Source organism: Haliotis asinina, chromosome 14 (assembly GCF_037392515.1).
Source record: "Haliotis asinina isolate JCU_RB_2024 chromosome 14, JCU_Hal_asi_v2, whole genome shotgun sequence".
In the NCBI taxonomy this organism is placed as follows: Eukaryota; Metazoa; Mollusca; class Gastropoda; order Lepetellida; family Haliotidae; genus Haliotis; species Haliotis asinina.
Window position 1 is genome coordinate 23,898,669 of NC_090293.1, and position 21,353 is coordinate 23,920,021.

A 21,353-nucleotide genomic window follows, 5' to 3' on the forward strand; every position below is an offset into this window, starting at 1 on the left:
AACATATACATTTTTATTCTTGACGTCTTATATACGATATATCACACCTAGCAATCATAGTTTGATATTTTTATGACAAAAGCGAAATCTGTATCATCTGACCTACACATGTCACATGATCAAAACATGGCGCCAGTTATGTAAGTGTGTTTTGTCAACTCGAATTCTGTTGTGGGCTGTAAACTTTATGTGTCTGCATTGTCACAGGCGTCAACTTCGACTGCAAGACCTTTGCATAAAGGTTAGTCCATGTGCAAAAGTACTGCTTATTCTTGTTGACTGTTGTGTATCTACTTTGCACAGATCTTGGCTACACCCTACTCTTCAACATCAACAGAATTACAAAGGGACCCCAGAAATAACATTTACTTAGAAACTGACTTTATACAGAGGCTGTTCATAAAGAATGCAAAATTAGATATCAGTGTCTCCATCAGATTGTTCACAACTTAAAGTAAAAATTATTTGCTCTTGGATTTTATTCACATGGTCTTTGATTAAATTTCATTGTAAAATCGTTTATTTTCAAAGAAACTATCATTAATTTGTTCACTTGATCAAAGAAATATCCCCTCGGCTAAATCACAGATCCACACTACTTTGATACATGGCATGTGAATCTATCAGAGCATGTGTCATCCCTGTGTTATCCGTTGTGAGGAGGTTTAACTATTAGGGATGTCAAGTAACAAATTTCATGAAGCGATACGTACCCGACGTCCATGTCACGATTCAGTATGTATAATGATGCCTACTTTCATGGCATTATTGCGTATACATGGTTACATTCTGAGCATTAATACTTCATATGTCAAAAGATTAAGAATTTTATTCTCAGAAATTAAAAAGTATTAATTGCTCATCTTTGTGCATAAAAAATAAGCATTTATAAGTCTCATAACATCACAAATTGCCAGATGTAATCGATACATAAGCTTATTTAAGTTTATACTTTCAGAACTAAATATCGATACAGTTTTGAATGTACTGATAATAGTATCATCTTTTAAAACGTTTTGATGTATCAATGTATCATGGCATCCCTAGATAATATTGCTGAAAAGGTCGCTGTCAGCACAGGCACTATGCATACGTATGAGTACCCAAGATGCATTTCTTTTGTACAAATGCATACAGATACAGAAATCTCAGTAACATCTGTGGTGCCTTTACCAACAAAGGCCCCTTCAGGGTTACTGTTACTTCTTTGCATGTAGATAGAAAATCCTTACATTCTGTGATCAGATACATGTGTCAAATACTATAACATGATTTTGAAGTTGTACAGCTATCGTAAACCATTATTGTACTATTTATGTATATATCATCATCCAGTAATGTTAGCAGCAGCTACCTGAACCCCTTATCCATTCATAATATTCAGCTTTCATGATGTCATCTCAGAGAGATAATGACAGGCAGGGACGGTGGTGTAGCCAAGTGGTCAAAGTGTTTGCTCATCACTCTGGAGGCCCAGGTTTGATTCCCCTCATAGGTACTAAGTGTGAAGCCCATTTCTGGTGTTTTCCACCATGATACTGTTAGAATATTGCTGAAAGTAGCGTAAAACTAAGTTTACTCACTCACTCATTATGACAGGCATGTTTGAAAAAGTGTACCACTGTCTCTGGAATAGGATGAACAAATTAACAAATCATAACGTTACAAACTACAGCCAATAGAAGTTGTGTACTGGTCACAAGGGATCATGGGTTGATGTACCCTTGATGTTTGTTTGTCAAAGACATGGAATGTGAGGCAAATCTTTTCGTAGCCATCACTAGATATTGCAGACGACACAAGAAAAACAAGTTTATCTCCTTTCCATTGATTTCCGTTCACAAAACATTGGTAATTTCCATGTATCATGCATGCCTCAATTTTATTTGAAATAAAGAAGTACTACCAGAAAGTATTGAATGAGTTGCCATTGGTAGTGGGGTATATTGCAATGTACCTCGCTTGTAAGTAGGGTACACTGAAAATAATAGAAGAGCGCTTAACCAATCAATGAACGACAATTATGTGTGAAGCAAGATAAAGGGCTTTGTAGCTTTTTTTCCCAAGTTTTCTTCAAAACTGCTCATTGAGTATCCATGTTGAAATGGTAATGTAAATTAAAGAATGATTAAGCTAAAGAAACAAGAGATTTAACTCACATTCCAACTGCATATATATATATACTCACACGCAAAAGAAATGCAAGTTTCTATCTGAACTGAAGAACCAAATTTGGACCCCTAATTTCATAATACCTTCGTTACATAGTGATGCTTGGCGATGCTTGGAACATTTTCTGTATCATTTTATAAGATCAGTGTGATCACAACAAGACGAAAACGAATCGCCAAAATGCACCACTCAAATGAAGATGTGGACATGATGCACACTTCCCACGTGGAATTGAATATGCACAATTTTTCACTACCCGTAGTGGGTATAAAAACCGCCAAGAACTTTGGCATATCCTTCATTGTTCAACAATGCCGCGACTAAACCAACATGAGAGGAATCAGGCTATCGGACGTTTACACGCTGGAGAGTCTGTCCAACACATTGCTCGGCACTTTAACGTCAACATAACAACAATCTACCGTCTCCAGCATCGCTATAACACAACACAGTCAACCAATGACCGTCAACGAAGCGGCCGACCAAGGGTCACGACCCCTAGGCAAGATCGTCTCATGACACGGCAACACCAGCGTGATCCTTTCTTAACAGCAAGCCAAACTGCTCGGGATACTGTCGGGACACATAATCAACACATCAGCCGTGACACTGTTATCCGACGGCTGCGCGCCACCAACCTACGATGTCGCCGACCAGCACGTCGTCCAATACTCCGACCACACCATAGACAAGCAGGACTTCAATGGGCACAGGTTCATCAAAATTGGCGTCAGCGTGAGTGGAGACGTGTCATCTTCTCTGATGAGAGTCGCTTTTGTGTGTCACATGCAGATGGACGGGTCAGGGTTTGGAGACGTCAATGAGAGCGTTTTGCTGACCGAAACATGTTGGAAAGGGATGCATGGGGTGGTCCTAGTGTCATGATTTGGGCCGGAATTGGACTTAATGCTAGGCTTGGACCAATGTGCTTCCAGAATGTGGGTCAAGGTCGAGGACGCGGCATCACAGCTCAGCGTTACATTGACCAAGTCATCAGACCTCATGTTGCTCCATTTTTTGCCCGACATCGGAATCACATTTTCCAGCAAGATAATGCTCGTCCGCATGTTGCAAGACTTACCATGGCCTTTCTTCAACAGCACAACATAAACGTCATGCAATGGCCGGCCCTTAGCCCTGACCTTAACCCCATCGAGCACTTGTGGGATGAGATTCAGAGGCGTCTCCACCAAGTGCAACCAGCGCCTGCAGCTGCTGATGACCTGCGTACAGCTGTACTGGAAGTGTGCAGAATGATCCCAAGGGCCTTCACAAATCGTCTGATCAACTCTATGTACAGGAGATGTGTGGCAGTGATCAATGCTAATGGTGGGCACACCAGGTATCAAATGACGTAATTCAAATGATCGAAATCGGAAAATGCAATTGCTGACACAAATTGTAAAGACCTTATTGAGTATGGATACCAATGAACTGTGTTTGCTCAAATTTCTGTACATCTGACTCCACTCGTATTTGTATACTTAACTGTTGAAAAAGAAATACAGTGATGCTACATGTCAGACTTGCGTTTCTTTTGCGTGTGAGTGTATATAGACACACATATGTGTTTTATACAGATTAAGGAAGACATTCAGAGCTACAATCACTGAAGATGGTATCAATTCCTAAGACCAAACTTTCTGGTGGTCTGGAGATTGCAAAGATTCTAAATGGAATGTGGCAAGTGTCTGGTGCCCATGGCAACATAGATCCCAGCAAAGCAGGTATTATACCCTTCACAGTTTTTCACATGTTGTTGTCATTTGTCATGTTTATTGTGTTTTATTGCATTCAGTTCAATGTAAACAAGTTTATTTGTCTTACTTCAGTTGCTTAATTGGTTATCAGCTAATGGGCAAATTTAAGTATAAGTAATATGAAGAGTAACAGGAACACTATGTACTCTTATTTTGAAACAAGATGGTTTGAAAAATAAGATACATCTGTTGAAAGATTGTGTGACAATACGTGTTGCCTCAAGAATCACAGAAGTGAGTTTGTTTTTTCTCTTGCTGCAACTATACCAAATGTCTGCCACTGGCTTCTGTTATTTCTGTTAGCCATGTTATAAAGGAACAGTAGTTAAATGAACCCCGGTTAAATCTCTTCAGAATAAACATGGGAGTATTTTTACAACAAATAATTTGTTCCATAACAAACAGAAGAAAAATCAGCTATTTGTCTTCAAGTTTTAACTAAAACAAATAGTGTCATGGAAAAATGCATCCTCGATATCTCCAGATTGCACCTGATTGGATGAAAAGCCAGCCAAGGGAGGTAATAAATTTATCGGGCAGAGCCGTAGATGCATCCAGGGTATAGTGGAGACTTTTCGGAACGTAGACCCTGGAGATATCGAGGATGGGAAAAATGTGCTTTTTGCAATTTGTTTGTGTCCATTGAGTGTCTACGTGTGCAGTTTGAAGCAGTCTGACTTACAAGATATAATGTCTCCAACAAAAATCCAATCTCAATCAGTTTACAAAGATTATATACAAATATTGATTTCAGTTGAGGAAATGCTCAAGTACTTTGATGCTGGCCTCACAACCTTTGACCTAGCAGATATATATGGCCCAGCAGAAGAGATATACGGAGCCTTTGTACAGAAGGTAAACTTGTTAATGAGTAACAAACAAAATTTTCAGTCAATTATTCAGCCAAAATCATAAACATGTTCCCATTTAAGAGATTTATTTAGACGTTTTCAGAAACTGATATTGGGCATCACTTTTTCAGCAGATGTCACTACAAATCACCATACTTGAATTTAATTTGCCAAATACATGCTGTTTTAGGCATTACTAAATGTTATAGCTTTGTAGAAATGATGAGGAGCAGTGGGGTATCCAAGTGGTTGAACTGTTTCCTAGCCAAGTAACCTGTGAAGATCCCAGGGTAGGCCTTCAGTAACCCATGAAGATCTGGGGTAGAATAGGCCTTTAGTAACCCATGAAGATCTGGGGTAGAATAGGCCTTCAGTAACCCATGAAGGTCTGGGGTAGAATAGGCCTTCAGTAACCTATGAAGGTCCGGGGTAGAATAGGCCTTCAGTAACCCATGAAGATCCTGGGTAGAATAGGCCTTCAGTAACCTGTGAAGGTCCGGGGTACAAAAGACCTTCAGTAACCCATGAAGGTCCGGGGTAGAATAGGCCTTCAGTAACCCATGCTTGCCATAAAAGGCAACTATGCTTGTCGTATTAGGAGACTAACGGGATCGGGAGGTCAGGCTCACTCTCTTGCTTTGACACATATCATCAGTTCTCACTTGCGCAGATTGATGCTGATGCCATTGATCACCAGTCTTGTCCACACTCGATCACCATATAGCTGGAATATTGCTGATTGCGGTGTAAAAGTATCCTCTCTCTCACTCACTCACTCACTCACTCACTCACTCACTCACTCACTCACTCACTCACTCACTCACTCACTCACTCACTCACTCACTCACTCACTCACTCACTCACTCACTCACTCACTCACTCACTCACTCACTCACTCACTCACTCACTCACTCACTCACTCACTCACTCACTCACTCACTCACTCACTCACTCACTCACTCACTCACTCACTCACTCACTCACTCACTCACTCACTCACTCACTCACTCACTCACTCACTCACTCACTCACTCACTCACTCACTCACTCACTCACTCACTCACTCACTCACTCACTCACTCACTCACTCACTCACTCACTCACTCACTCACTCACTCACTCACTCACTCACTCCTAGCCAAGCCAAAGACTCAGGTTCCCCATATGTTTGTATTCAATTCTGGTGTCCCCATCATGATTGTGCAGGAATATTGTTAAAAGGTGAGCAGTTCAATATTCACTCACATGTAGAGATGACTTTGATAACATGGCCAATGTAACCTTTTCCAAACCTTGATGTCAACCTTCTTAGTGAATACTTTCCATGTGTTCCAGCTTGCCAGCCAGCGAGGTGCTGATGCTGTTTCCAGGTTACAGGGCCTGACCAAGTTTGTGCCCCGACCAGGCCCAATGTCTCGACAGGTAACCATGTTTTACTCTGATACATATTACCTGTAATACTTTGGCTAATTCTAACACAGAAAAAGAAAAATATATACCAGTTTTTATGGGGGAAGTTAGTTATTCGAAATGAAAATGAATACATCATGATGAATCAGCATTCCATTAGACAAAGTTTAGGCAATATTTTCAAACAAGCATTAAAGAGATTTGGCCCTAGAGCTTTGTACCAATATCAGCGGAACCTGTTTATTTTGTATAGGTAATCTCTTAAAAGGAATCTTTAATTCCACTGGATTTGGAAAATATATTCACCTTCACAATGTGGCACATATCTGGCATATATAAGTCATTGGCATCAGGAGAGGCTTCTTACATTCTGTCATGGCTACATGCTTCTTTAAATGTGCAGTCAGGCTGTGTAACTCAGAACACTTCAATTTCTCTTCTAAAAACATTCAGATAGCGAAACATATGGACAGAGCGCAAACATTTCAAATTGTGTTACAAGAGTGATACAGTGTAAGTTGATATTTTTAGATTGGGATGTTGATTTAAAGGGACTTGAAATTATGTATGTGTTTGAGGAACTGTCACCTCTGGAGATCCAGATTAGAAGTTGTCTTTGGGATCCCATGCTGTCAGAGGCGACGACTGTGATAGGGTGGTCAGACTTATCTGACTTGGTTAATGCATGTACTCCAATTGCATAGATCTAGACTCCTGTTGTCAATCAGTGGATTCTCAGGTCCAGACTTGATTATTTACATACTGCCATAAACTGCTGGAATATTGCTGAAAGAGTTGTCTCCCTTTGGTTGATCTGCTTATATGGCATTTTGGAAGTTGATGAATAGTAAACAAAGATATGATACTTTATGGCTAACTATTTCTTTATTTGTTATGATGCGGCATTTCGGTATAGCTTCTTATACCGTTGTCAAGCATAAGAAGCTGTATCAAAACGTTGCATCATAATGAATAAAGAAGTTGTAATCCATAAGGGATCATATTTGTGCTTATTCCCTTCCATTGTATACTACCTAATTGTCTTTGTGTTGGCAGACATGAATTGGCTGGCATGTATAAGATGTTATTTCTACCATTAACAAAGATCTCATTTGTTCAGCTGTTTCAGCTGTTTTACTCAGTGACAGCGGTCTGTAAACAATCCATTTTTGTCCAGACAATCCAGTGACCAACAGCTTGAGTATCGATCCAGATCTTCTCAGGTCCATAGGAATTTGAAAAGTATATTCTGTTCAGTAACCATACATTAAGAAGGATTTCTAAAGTTATGATACCAATGACAGCTTGTAACGTCAAAAGAACAGCACACTGGTTTACACTGCTGGAATCTTAACATTTCATTCTTTTCCACCCAGCATGTAATGTCACATCCTTTCTGGAACAGATGTTCCGAACTGTACATGCTAGCTTCATCAAACTTGGTTCATATGTCAAGCATGATCCCCAAATGTGCCTTTTGGGGATTAGACCCAGATATGAATTTCATTTGTTGCATTTTCCATAGAAACATGACTTAGACTGTGGCTTCTTGTTCAGAGCAGATCTCCCAAACTTCAGCTTTTTTCAAACTTCGTACACGTTTGCCATCTTCACCATGATCCCAAGATGTGCCATTTGGGGATTACACTGGTGCGTAAATTGTTTTGCATGTGTTTCCCATGACAAGTTTGACTTGGACTGAAATTGGTGTTTGTGCTCTTTTCTGAAGCAGAACTTAATAAAACCGTTCACTATTTCTTCACCAAACTTGGCACATCGATAGATCTGGTGGTATACTGGTACCTTTTGGAAGGTTTGGATTTCTGAAAAAAATATTTTTTGCATTTCCATGGCAACAAGTTTGACCTCGACTTAATTTAGTAGTGTTCTTTTCCAAAGCCAAACCATAGAACCTTGTAATACTCTCCTTCCCCTCTTCCCCATATTGATATGCTGTAATCATATTTGGTAGACATATTCATGAAGAGTATTTTACCATTGCAGGGGATATTGATTTTAGTCTCAAAAGAGAGGTGTGACTTTGAGAGCACAACAGGAAAACCATTCAATTTCCACCTCCTCAAGACTTGGTAGATATATCAAACATCAGCTAAAGTGGTGCCTTTTGCTATTTGCAGATTTTTGGCATGTATATTTTCATGATTTCCATAGATTTGGACTTAGTCCAGAAAAATCCAATTGGACTGAAAGTAACTGTCAGATGATGTGTTCTTTCAAATGCTGTAAATCGACAAATTTCCCTGTCATCAGTGCTTTGTGTGATCAACAGCCCAGCAAGTTCTTTGCCGTGTTTGTTTTCCATGTCCTCTTTTTGTAAAAACTTGCAATTAAGCATCACAAGAAAAGATTATTTATCTGTTTACCTCTAATTTACTTTTGCAAGGCATTGTCCTATATGCAAGGATTAATATTACCATGTGCAAATGTTTTGATTACAGTGCTGGAAATAGCAATCATGTGTGCATATCTATTTACTGTTAACTACAGTTCATATCAAGACATGAGTAAGCACAGTATATCAGTGATTGCTGTGAAGTAAATACATCAGTAGGGAATTACTGGCAGGCAAACATCTGGACTTCTTGACATTGGTATGTAGTGAGTTGAACTTTTATGCATTAATTACCATTATTGCTATGTGAGTGAGTGAGTGAGTGAGTGAGTGAGTGAGTTTTACGCCGCACTCAGCAATATTCCAGCTATATGGTGGCAGTCTGTATACAATCAAGTCTGGACCCAAACATCCAGTGATCAACAACATGAGCATCAGTCTGCACATTTGGGAACCGATGACAAGTGTCAACCAAGTCAGCAAGCCTGACCTCCCGATCCCATTAGTCGCCTCTTACGGCAAGCTTAGCCATCTTTTATGGCAAGCATGGGTCGCTGAAGGCCTATTCTACTTCCGATCTTCACAGGTTATTGCTATGTATTGATGTAATTCATTTCTTAGTGTACTAAACTATTGTGCCCAATAATGTCTTTGTGAACAATAGCGGTATGACCACCATGTTTGATCATGTAATTTCCATGGACCGTGACTAGAGATGTCATTATTCCTTTCAAGTTTTGCACCTGGAGGTCATTCGCAAAACTTTCCTGAACGCAGAAGTTTGTTGATTTACGGTATGTTGGGCCGGGGGGATTTGTTATTTTCTGATGACTCTGTTTATAGTGCAGTGGCCCCATCACTGGCCATCACTGAAAGTGTGTGCCTTGATGTCATTTTATTTTACATCCTAAGCCTCAGTGGTAATACTGTCATCAGTGATGTGATGTTGGCAGGTAGTGGAGGGGGCCATTGCTCGGTCTATGCAACGGATGAAGGTCTCCCGCTTGGACTGTGTCCAGTTTCACTGGTGGGACTACTCTGACAAGAGGTACCTGGATGCACTGAAACATTTGCAGGATCTCCGGATGGAGGGAAAGATAGGTACTGTATCTTTAGCATTTAAAATATGGGGCAGTGGGGTAGCCTAATGATCAAAGCATCAGCTTGTCCCACTGAAGACCTGGGTTTGATTCCCCACATGGGTACAATGTACGATGTCCGTTTCTTAACCATTTGTTAAAAGCATTTCAGCTAAACTATACAGCAAGTGTTTGGGGAAAATACAGTTCATTATTTTCTACAGTTTGTTGTAAACATAGTTTACTGTTCCCAATATATGTGAGATTTTCTTCACTCTTTGCATCACTTTTGATGTGTTAATAACCATACAACTGTCCACTGACAGACTTGGTCCAGGTATAAATAACCTACTCTCTGAATGTTCTCTCCTGTGAAACGGTGCAGACAAACTTTGACACAACTCATTTACAAAAGTCTAGGAAAAAATAATCCACACAATCAATGTTCTCACAGGTGAGGTGGCACTGACAAACTTTGACACAGCTCGTCTACAAGAGATCATTGACCATGGAGTGACCGTATCCAGCAACCAGGTCCAGTTTTCCCTCCTCGACATGCGACCAGCAACAAAGATGGCACCGGTCTGCGAGGCAAACAATGTCAAAATACTAGCATATGGTGTGTTAGGTGAGATGTAATTTCTACTTTGGTTTAAACCTCTATAGGTCTCACTCCTGGAATGGCTTCCACTTTTTTTCATTCATAGTGCGGTTGAGGTGTGCACACAGGTTTCTACATTTCTGCGTTCCAAAACACAAAGACATATTGAAGTAAGTTCTTAAAGGCAAGCAATGAAAGCTGTAAATAAACAGGTGTGGACCAGACAATCCAGTGGTTGACATCATGAGCATTGATCTGCAAAACTGGAATGAAATGACATGTGACAGCCAATCCAGCAAGCCTGACCAGGGGAGAGTCTCATGAAATACCACACTTGCTGGGGATGATGATGAGGGAACATTTCATGATACGTTGTGAAGTTCTATTACATTGTCTGGACATGGGGAAGGTCATCCAAACATTTGGGGAGGGTCATTGTTTTCGGTACAATAGGGCATCCAAAGTCTCTTGTTCACTGACTTTCCCTTAGTAGCCAATGGGAAAAAAACCCTACTCATTGTCTAGTTTATTGACATCACCTTGATTCAAAGGATGATAACTCTTTCAATATAATAGAAGTGATGTATTTTCTTTGCTGATTCCAAGCTCACAGCTGTGTCATGTGGAGATGGAGCTAAAACAATTTGAAATTGCAATTTCATAAAAGAAATACCTAAATTCTCATGCATACATTTAACTATATGGATGTACTATATTCAAAAGCAAGATATTGATGATACTTTTCTGCATGTTTTGTACAACTGGCAATCTTATTCAGTTTTTTTGAGTTAACCTTTAAGTGTTAACACAGCTAGTCCAACCTTAAATTGATAAATTATGTAGGATCCAACATGTAGAAAATATTGGCACATGTACTACCACATGTAGAGACAGTCATACAATACTGTTTTCAGTTTTATGAGAAATGCTCTGCTGATGCATGAACAATATGTCTTCTCCTCAAATTCATATCTACAAAGGGTAGAAATACTGCATCAGACTATTCACTACAAACTGGTTTTGATATTTATCAGAAAACAACCGCATTCTTCGAAGCATTGTCTAAAGATCTTACAAATAATGTTCAAAATACGACACACACCCCTGTTGCCGCAGAATCTTTCAAAAACTATATATTTTAGTTATACTTTTTTTTTAAAGATTTGGTAACGATTCTAGCACCATTTAAAGAGGGGAAATAACCCTTGCTACCTTGTACAACATGATACTGCATGTTAACAGACACAAGTTTCACTGAAGGTTTAGCAGACGTGGGTTTACGGTGGCTGCAAATCTGAAAGTCTTGCACTTTTCACATTGACAGGATATTCTTAGGAAATATATCTTTAAGTAATTTTACGTTTGTGTTCATTTTTTGTGTGAGAATTAAGATGTCCCTTTTGCATCAGTATTAGTTCACAGCTATATGTTAAACTGACATGTTGATATTGTGTCTGTATACAAGCATCACAGTTAGAATTGGCCTTCATCAGCTCGTGCTTGTCGTTAGAGGCGACTGCATGTCGGGATGGTCGATACTTGCTTTATGTATGTAATGTTTTCTCAGATTTATGCTCATGATCTCAATCACTGGATTGTTTTGCCCAGTCTGACATTGTATAGTTGGAATTTGTGTGGCAAAAAAACCACTAGGGCCCTTATTCTTGAAGCGTTCATATCCCTAAGAAATCTTAACTTTGATTGTTGCCTGTGTGTTAAGAATGGGCTTCAGAAATTTGCAGAGCTATGAACATTTCGAGAATAGCCAACAAGTATCTTGAAGAGTTTGTTTTTCCAGGTGGTGGTTTGATCAGTGAGAAGTACTTGGGGAAAGCAGAGCCAAAGGGTCGATCTGTCCTCAACACTGCCTCCCTCAGCAAGTACAAGAACATGATAGGTGAGTTAGGTACAATGTTTGAAGTCCATTTCTGGTGCCCCCTGCCATGATATTGCTGGATAATTAGTAATGTGATAGCAAACTGAGCATGCACAAATGCGTGGAAACAGGTGCTTTATAGATAGTATTGAAAACAGTTAATAAATCCCCAGTGACGCTGCTCTATTGTCTTGCCCGGTTCTCCTTTTACTGAGTAAATCATTGCATGCAAGCAGTTTCAGAGGCATTCTCCAAGAGCTATTGGTTTTTCTCCAGATTTGCCCGCATCCCAGGGATTTTCTGAAGAGTATCCCTTGACTTTGAATAACTACTTTATTTGTAACTCTGTCTCGCTATTAATGAATACGATATAAAAATATGAAGACTTCCAATATATTGTGTCAAATCCTGGGCTCACACCTGCAATCATTTGCTTACTACCTTGGCGTTTTTATCCTCTAGGCTATGAAGAATGGCAGTGGGAAATGAGATGGTTTGTTAATATGAAGCACATGTTTCTCACAAGACAGGTAGTGCAGACAGTCCACATGCTGTACCCACGTAAAGTGAAAGGGCAAGGCTAGGTATCGGCTGCTAGCCGCATCCCAGCCACTGGCGTACTTTTTCAAACAAAACCACAGTGTCGGTTTTGATCCTTTACATAACATACTACTCACTCACACAAATAGGACTGGCTGCTAGTAGTCTGTTGCTAGTATAGATAGATGCAGAGAATGGACGAAGAAAATATTTTGAGGGATGCACAAAATAGTCATTGTACCCACAACACACCAGTGACTTTGCTAAGCATTTGGTTGTTCCTTTCAGAGTGTTAACTTGCATCATTTCACCCACGATCAATGATTCATTTCACACTCTAAAGAAATTATTAACACATTTAGTTCTGTACACTATTATTTCACAGTATCCTTGTATTGCCTTCAAAAACCCTTAGAAGTAATAGAAACATGTTTGTGAGTTGAGGGAAAATCCTGAGTCCATCCTGGCTGTAAGAGCCACCTAGTGTTTCAAGTAGTCAGGATTTGTTGATTGGATGTCAGCATACCATGACAATGTGTATGAGTGCTCATAATATCAGTCACTTTTTTGCCTGGTCCAGGCTCAATTATTTTCAGTCCATGGTCACATGGCTTGAATGTATATCAAGTGTATTGAGTGTATATTGACTTAGTGTGTGATAAAATAAGTGTTAAGAATTAATGTATATTTTGCCTGGTCCAGGCTCAATTATTTTCAGTCCATGGTCACATAGCTTGAATGTATATCAAGTGTATTGAGTGTATATTGACTTAGTGTGTGATAAAATAAGTGTTAAGAATTAATGTATATTACCCTCATTTGTATTCTATTCTGTTTATTCATTTCATAATTCAGATATTTCACATAAAAAAAATTCTTTTAAAATAAAGGTTGCAAAAATACATTTTTCCTAAGTTTTATGTTGTTGTGACTTTTATATATAACCTCTGATTGTTAGTTTTCTCACTAGTATTCATGTTTGTCCCAACTCAGTCCACCAATGGTTCTCTTGAAAGAGTGAATATTGTTTAATGCCACAGTCCACTGTATATTATCTGTATCATCGGCCTATCGCTGGTCAAGTCAGGACAAGACAAACCAGGGACTAAAAGCATGAACAATATACATACTCTTAGAGACAAGGGTATGCCATGAGCCACAGTACCTAGCCTGACCATCCATAGCTTATATAACTTTATTTAACATTATTAAGAATACGATCTGTGACATATACTCTTCAAATAAAGTTTGTGATCTGAAATGTCAATCTGAATAGGAAGGTTACTGTTGACAAAGTTTTGAAACACTGACATGCATGGGATGTTATTCTTGAATTTGACGTTTTCAAGGTCATAAATCATTGTAGACCATTAATTTTGACAGTCATCTTACATCACTCAGTTGTTAATCTTTGTTCTAGCTGTTTTTTCTTAGAAATCAAAATCATACACATACAAATTTCAAGTCATACACCAATCATATGTCAAGCAATTACTAAACAAGCAACTATGGTCATAATAAGAGGAGACTAACAGAATGGATGGTCAGGCTCACTGACTTGGTTGACACGTCATCGGTTCCCAGTTGTGCAGATCGATGCTCATGCTGTTGATCACCGTAGTGTCTGGTCTTGATTATTCTTTACCAACACCATAGAGCTGAAGTATTGCTGAGTGCAGTGTAGAACTAGACTAGCTCACTCATTTTTATTCCCCCGCAACACGTTTTGCGGGGGTAGTAAAGTTCACCCTGTCCGTCCATCCACCCGTGCACATGTATCTTTTCCGGAGCAGAACTTTAAAATATTTCTTCACCAAACTTGGCACATAGATAGATCTGGTGGTGTATTAGTGCCATTTGGTAGTTTGGGTATTCTTAATAAAATATCTTTCACGTATCAATGGCAACAAGTGTGACTGAAACTGAAATTGAAGGTAATGCGGGGGATATTGATGACTGTGTCTTCTTGTTATCTTAGCAAAATTGATGGACTTCGAGATATCTCCCAGTTGTTTCAGTCATTAATTGAAACTGAAGTTCCCCTGTTATTAAAACATTAGGGTAGGGTGCAGGGCCCCGTTTCACAAAACTCTCGTAAGCCTAAGATCTCGTAAGTTTTCTCGTAGCCATTGTGCCTCCTATACTGTAGCATAAGAGATGCGAATGCTACGAGAAAAGTTACGAGATCTTAGGCTTACGAGAGTTTTGTGAAACGGGGCCCAGAACTGTGTGTACCATTCTTGTACTGGTGGTCATTATTCTATTCATAAAGCCTTTGGCAATGGTCTGATATTCTAAGAATCAATCACTTACCATGCTGCATGATTTTTTTAATAATGTAACACATTTGAGTCAATGTAGATTAAAAATATTTAAGTAACATTGGTGAAATTAGATGATAATAGGCCTTGTGTCGTGTATGTTGCTTTCCTCCAAGCCCCAGGGGCTTTCCATGCTTGTGTCAACTGCCTCATGTTTTGTTATTTATGTTTTCGGACCACAGGGTGCTGAACGTATCTTTTGTCAATTTTACCCTGCATTGTTCATCATTCTTGTCTAACCTGTCAAGTCTTTCATGGAAGGCTGAATGATATGGCTAATTGTGTCTTGTGTTGAACTGGTTCAGTCATGCAGAGTCTGGACCGTTTCCTCTTCGTACCAGTACAAAAGTAAGAGTTTTAGTGACGTTTGTCACGTCAGTAATTAGACAAAACCCTGTAACTCCTACATGGTGAATAATTATGGTTTTGTTTGCTGCTTTGTTTGAGTGAGTGAGTGAATGACTTTAGTTTCACGCCACACAATATGGTGAGGGGTAGTTAGGTAGCCTTATGGTTAAAGCATTTGCTCATCAGGCTGAAGGACCAGGTTCGATTCCCCACACAGCATCAAGTCCATTTCTGGTGTCCCCTGCTGTGATATTGCTGGAATAATTTTAAAGTGATTTAAAACCAACTCACTCACTCACTCACAAACTCACTCACTCACTCACTCACTCACTCACTCACTCACTCACTCACTCACTCACTCACTCACTCACTCACTCACTCACTCTCACTCACTCACTCACTCCAGGACGATGAAGTGCGTGTATTAAATAGCTTCGCCAGTATGGAGGTTTATTGCTATCCTTTAGTCATTATGTCTCTGCAACAATATTCATGAAAACAGGTTTAGGTTGCCCTTTTTTTTAATCTGTAATAACACAGATGTGAAAAGAATGCCAGTAAAAAGAAATCATGTCTGCATAATCTGGGAAGAAAGCTTTAATATACGTCTTGTCTGTCCTTTCATCCATCTGCCCATCCATAATCACATTGTTAGTGGAGCATAACTGAAAAACTGTTCAATATTTTTCAACAAAAATTGTAGTTATAACAGACTGAGTCTAAGGTGGCGCCTTTTGTCATTTACATATTTTTTTGGTCATTTTACATCTTTTTTTCTTTTTTTTTTTTTTTATTTTTAGGTCAGACCTATTATATTTCATGTTTTAATATTTTAAGGGATTTTGGCAGGGAAAAAAAATATAAATATAACTTCCAATCAAAGTAATATTTATTCTAAATACACAAAGTAATTTACTTTTGCCAATTTATGAAGTGAATGTGGCTTGAAAACCAAGAAACATTTTCTCGTGAGTTTACGTTTTTAGCCAATAGAAACGTTGGGATTGTATGCACAGTATGCACATACAGAATTTTTGAGACGCATAAAATACAGTGGCCTTTACAATGTACCGTCAATGAAGTAAAGTTAAGTAAATCAACTTTTCAGTTAGTATGTAATGATGATCAGAATTTAACAAAAATATCATTTTCCCTAGAAACTAAATAAGTATATTTTTTAATGTCATAGTACTGCTTTATTTGACTTACTATATACCCAAAATTTGGAATGTTCATTTTTTGACTATTTTTTATATAATGTCTTTAACAAGTAAAACAACAGCATTAATAGGATTATTATTTCTTCCTTTGATTCCTAGCATTATCTTTGAAATTGTGAAATTAATGTGAATTTGAGGGATTTCTACATGTCATACATTTTTACTTTCTAATGGTGCAGTAATGTGAAATAACTTAAAAGGACAGATTGGATTTGGACCAACATTTTGTATTCTCTTTATATGCAACTTAGAAATATACAACAAAAGAGCCCGTTTTATACCATCACAAGTCATTACCCTCATTTTTCTTGGTTTCCATGGAAACGTTATGGACTTAGTCCCAAAAAGGAGGGGTGGTCTTTGGGTCTGGAGCATAGCTCAAAACTGTTCAATATCTTTCAACAAAACTTGGCAGATAAATCAAACAGAACTTTAAGTGGTGTCGTTTGCTATTTACAGATTTTTGTCATTTTTATCATCAAGTTGGACTTTAAGTAACTGCCAGATAGTTCGTTCTTTCAAATTTAATGGGTCTGGGGGATATGTCATCCTCTGATGACTCTTGTTGAATTTTAGGGCAGACTCGATTACTCTTGATTTTTCAACAACTGGTCCAGTTATTTTCTATCTATGATTTTTTTCTCTCTTGCTCATTTGTATCTGTAAATGTTGACTGATGTGTTTTCAGATACCTGGGGTGGATGGCCATTGTTCCAAGAGCTGCTGCAGGTGCTAGATCAGATTGCTAAGACTCACAATGTATCAATTTCCAACATTGCCGCCAACTACATCCTAGCACAGCCAGCAGTCGGGGGCGTCATACTGGGATGTCGACTAGGAGTGCCAGGCTGTGAACATATTGATGACAACCTGCGAGCACTCACTGTTAACCTAACAGACTCTGATAAGCTTGAGATTGACTCTGTGTTGAAGAAAGGTCGAGACCTGATGGCAGTTATTGGTGACTGCGGAGACGAGTACAGATGATGTGTAGAAAGTTTTGTGTATCTCTTACAGCTGATATTAATGTGAATTAACATGTTATCATTATTTATATTATATTTAAAGAGAACTAATATCACATGTCATTAATATCAAGACTCACCACTGCACTGGATTCATCAAAATATGGTCTTAGTTTCAAAGATGTGATATTCACTGTCTCAGCACACTTTAGACAACAGCCACCTACACTGGACACACATCATCTGAATGTTTGGGTCAGTGAGTGAGTTTAGATTTATGCCGCACTCAGCAGTATTTCTCATATATGGTGGCAGTCTGTAAATAATCGAGTCTGGATCAGACAATCCAGTGATAAACAGCTCGAGCATCAATCTGCACAATGGTTAACCAATGACATGTGTCTGAGTCTGACCACCCGACCCTGTTAGTCGCCTCTTACGACAAGCGTAGTTGCCTTTTATGGCAAGCATGAGTTGTTGAAGGCCTATTCTACCCCGGAACCTTCATGGGTCAGGTGAAACAAGAGGATTTCTATTATTTCTATCAGAATTATATACACATGCACAAATGTTAAGCGCCAACCACCATTTTTGTGATCTGCTACTTTGGTTACCCAATGGTAACTATCATAACGAGATTTATGCTGTCATTGCTATCAATAGGTTTGATTATGTTTGGCAACTAAATGGGTGATGACACTGTGATGACGAACCGTTTCCCTGTCAATGGCCCTGCATAACATGCCAGCATTTTTCATGCCCATCACCTGTCATCTCACCGCGGTAGTTAACTTTCTCCCCACAATGACTGATATTCTAACACAAGTGAAAGGAGAATCTTAAAACAAACAGGTGAAACCAAGTGTATGAAACTTGATTTTCAAGATTCAGATGGTAGGGAAATGGAGTTACATGTGCACAACATTTTCTTTATCATATCTTGACAATCTTAGGTTCAAGAATCTGTGGGAGGCTAATTCAGTCATAAACATTTATAGTTTGTGTTTCTGATCTTCAGTGGTGAAATCGAGACACTATGAAAATAGTGGTGCTTAACTTTTGTGCATGTGTATATCAGTTATTTACAGTGTTCAACTTCAATATAAGGCCAGACACGCCCACAGAAGCCAGGAAGACAAGGCAGAAAACAGCGCTCATATGGTTGGATGTGACATCATGAACCTTTCTTGGTTGATAACCACCTGTCTCTAGAAGCAGGAAGTGTCTGGGAACAAAGTAGATGAAAGCGTCAACAGTTCACTTTATTACCTGTATTGATGCTATCAACAGTGTGATGCCAGCTCGATATGCTACTGACATATAATTGTAACGATTTAGCACTACTGGCTTTCGGGATAGGGACATCTACCATATATGTATCAATCACGACACCCAATTTGGGACAGACTGGAGAACAGGATGAGGCGATTTTAGCTTTCGGAAGAGTTACCATGAAAGTGACGCAATATTGTAATTATATTGTAAACCCATGTGAGTCAGAATCTTCCGGGACGTTTTTCTGGTTCTTTATCTCCGCACTAGGCAATGTTACAGGTGTGTGACTTTTGATATTGATGGTCTGTTATTAATCCAAGCTTTATCAGACAATGCAGTGATTGGCCTCAGAGACATCAGTTGTAAGTGAGTTTAGATTTACTCCACTGTTTTCTATCTCACGGTGGGGGACACCTCAAATGGGTTTGAAACATTGTGTCCACATGGTTAATTGAACTCGGGTCCTCTCTGTGAGGAGCGTACACTTTACCCAGTATGCTACCCTACCACCTTACATCAGATGTGCTTTGTGTACTGGAATTGGTAATCAACATTCGTACCAGGTGTGAGGGTTTGATGCCTCCTTATTGCCACAGTTTCCTATTACGGTTTCCCTAAACACGCGGGAACCGGCCATCCACAAAGGCTTTGTCACCAAGTGTCGGGGATTTAACCGCAAAATGCAATGGAAACATGCAGGACCAGTCATCAAGAATCGGCGTCTTCTGTCGCGTTCCCCGCGTCTTGCATTTTGAGGAATGGGCAGTGAGTGAGGATGGCTTTACGCCGCTTTCAGCAATATCACGGCGGGATCACCCGAAATGAGCTTCACACATTGTAACCATGTGGGGATTCGAACCTGTGTCTTCGGCGTGACGACCGAACACTTTAACAGCTAGGTTATCCTACTACCAATTACAAGGAAATGGCGTAGCTTGAACACATGCGGCTCAGACAGATGTTGCTTCATACCACGAATATATAACGATACATCACACATCCTACACACACATGCTTTCTCTCACACAAACACCCGCATGTGCTCGCGCGTGGACACGCAAACACACCCCACTGGAACTTGCATTTAAAATGCCTCTTCCTGTTGCTTAAGTAAAACACAAGGGGTGGCCAGTCGTGTATGTTCACGACCCTGGGGTAAAATCTGAAACACAGTTACACACCTGACAGAAACCAAGAATCGTGATATAGTATATACCGAGATTCGAACCCATCAACAGTAAAATGTACTTTACTCCGCATCCGTGAAGATACGAGTTGGAACTGTTCTTCAGGAACCCATGCTTGTAAGAGGCGACTAACGGGATCACGTGGTCAGGCTCGATGACTGGGCTGACACAAGTCATCGGTTCCCAGTTGCGTACATCGATACCCATACTGGATCACTGGATCTGACATAGACTCAAATGTTTACAGACCGATGGCATTAAGCTGGAATATTGCTGTGTGCGCCGTTAAGCAACTATCAAACCAAACCCAAACTGAACCCATCGCATGGGATGGTGTTCCTGAAAACTCTTTGGTGAAAGTACTCCGAGGAAAAGAGCCAAAGGAGTTGTATGCTCCAGAACAGCCAGACAAGACCATTATGACCTGTACTAAATTGGGCTATCAGAAAAATAAACAGTTTCATGATGGGCATAAAAGTCTTGTAATAAAAACAGAACGACGCTCCAGTACACATGAGCAGATTGTCTAATAAACACTCGGATGAGTCCACGCACAAGTGGACCATTTGTCTGTCAATAACTGTTTGTATGACAAAGGTTCAAACATGTATTCATATAAATGTGCCATTTTATATGGGAAGTTGTTTATGTAAGATGGTTCAATCATGCAAGAGTCCTCTTTGCCATCTCTAGTAGTATAAAGTCAAGTGGACCCGTGGACGTATCGAGGTAGAGTAGGCCTTCAGCAACCCATGCTTGCCATAAACGGTGACTATGCTTGTCGTAAGAGGCGACTAACGGGATCGGGTGGACTCGTTGACTTGGCTGACACATGTTATCGGTTCCCAGTTGCGCAGATTGATTCTCATGTTGTTGATCACTGGATTGTCTGGTCCAGACTCGATTATTTACAGATCGCCGCCATGTAGCTGGAATATTGCTGAGTGCGGCGTAAAACTAAACTCAATCACTCAATCACTTACTCTTGTGAACAGTATGGAAACCATAATATCATATAGTAAACTATAATATGTTAATTTCCTACCGTGCCATATCCGTTGTTAGTAAGTAATAGCATTTTTAGTTGCATTCAATAATGCATGCATTAAGTGAGTTTTGATGTCTAAGGGTTGGGGTAGTCTGTTTTGCGAAGCCCATTTCTTGGCATCCTCTGCCCTGATATTCTTGGAACATTACCAGTGCGGCGTACAACCATACTCCCTCAGTCACTGAAATGCGACGATGGTTTCAGATGATGACGGCATATACTCCGATGTGTGGTATGTGTTCCAAGAATTTGACATCCATAAAACTCTGTTCCCCATGTATATCGACCCGTGAAGGTCCCGGGGTAGAATAGGCCTTCAGCAACCCATGCTTGCCATAAAAGGCGAC

The 21,353-nt window shown here is 39.6% G+C and overlaps 1 protein-coding gene across 2 annotated transcripts; it reads left to right on the forward strand.

Moving 5' to 3' along the window:
• The first annotated feature begins 106 nt into the window (after positions 1-106).
• Positions 107-17,607, forward strand: LOC137261869 (uncharacterized). Of its 2 annotated transcripts, none has more exons than XM_067799675.1 (8): positions 107-241; positions 3,753-3,899; positions 4,687-4,787; positions 6,119-6,205; positions 9,500-9,647; positions 10,080-10,253; positions 12,025-12,123; positions 17,220-17,607. In XM_067799675.1, the coding sequence occupies exons 2-8, from the start codon at positions 3,788-3,790 to the stop codon at positions 17,516-17,518; spliced, it is 1,020 nt and encodes a 339-aa protein (XP_067655776.1). In that variant the 5' UTR covers positions 107-241; positions 3,753-3,787; the 3' UTR covers positions 17,519-17,607. The 2 variants fall into 2 exon arrangements, with proteins under 2 accessions (XP_067655776.1, XP_067655777.1); XM_067799676.1 differs by lacking the exon at positions 107-241 and adding an exon at positions 3,476-3,514.
• Positions 17,608-21,353: the final 3,746 nt, after the last annotated feature.

Excerpts from the sequence above, each read along its gene's own strand:
- LOC137261869 (XM_067799675.1), top strand. The coding sequence starts at position 3,788 with ATGGTATCAATTCCTAAGACCAAACTTTCTGGTGGTCTGGAGATTGCA. Across the intron at positions 10,254-12,024 it reads ACTAGCATATGGTGTGTTAG|GTGGTGGTTTGATCAGTGAG; the intron begins GTGAGATGTAAT and ends TTGTTTTTCCAG. Across the intron at positions 12,124-17,219 it reads CAAGTACAAGAACATGATAG|ATACCTGGGGTGGATGGCCA; the intron begins GTGAGTTAGGTA and ends ATGTGTTTTCAG.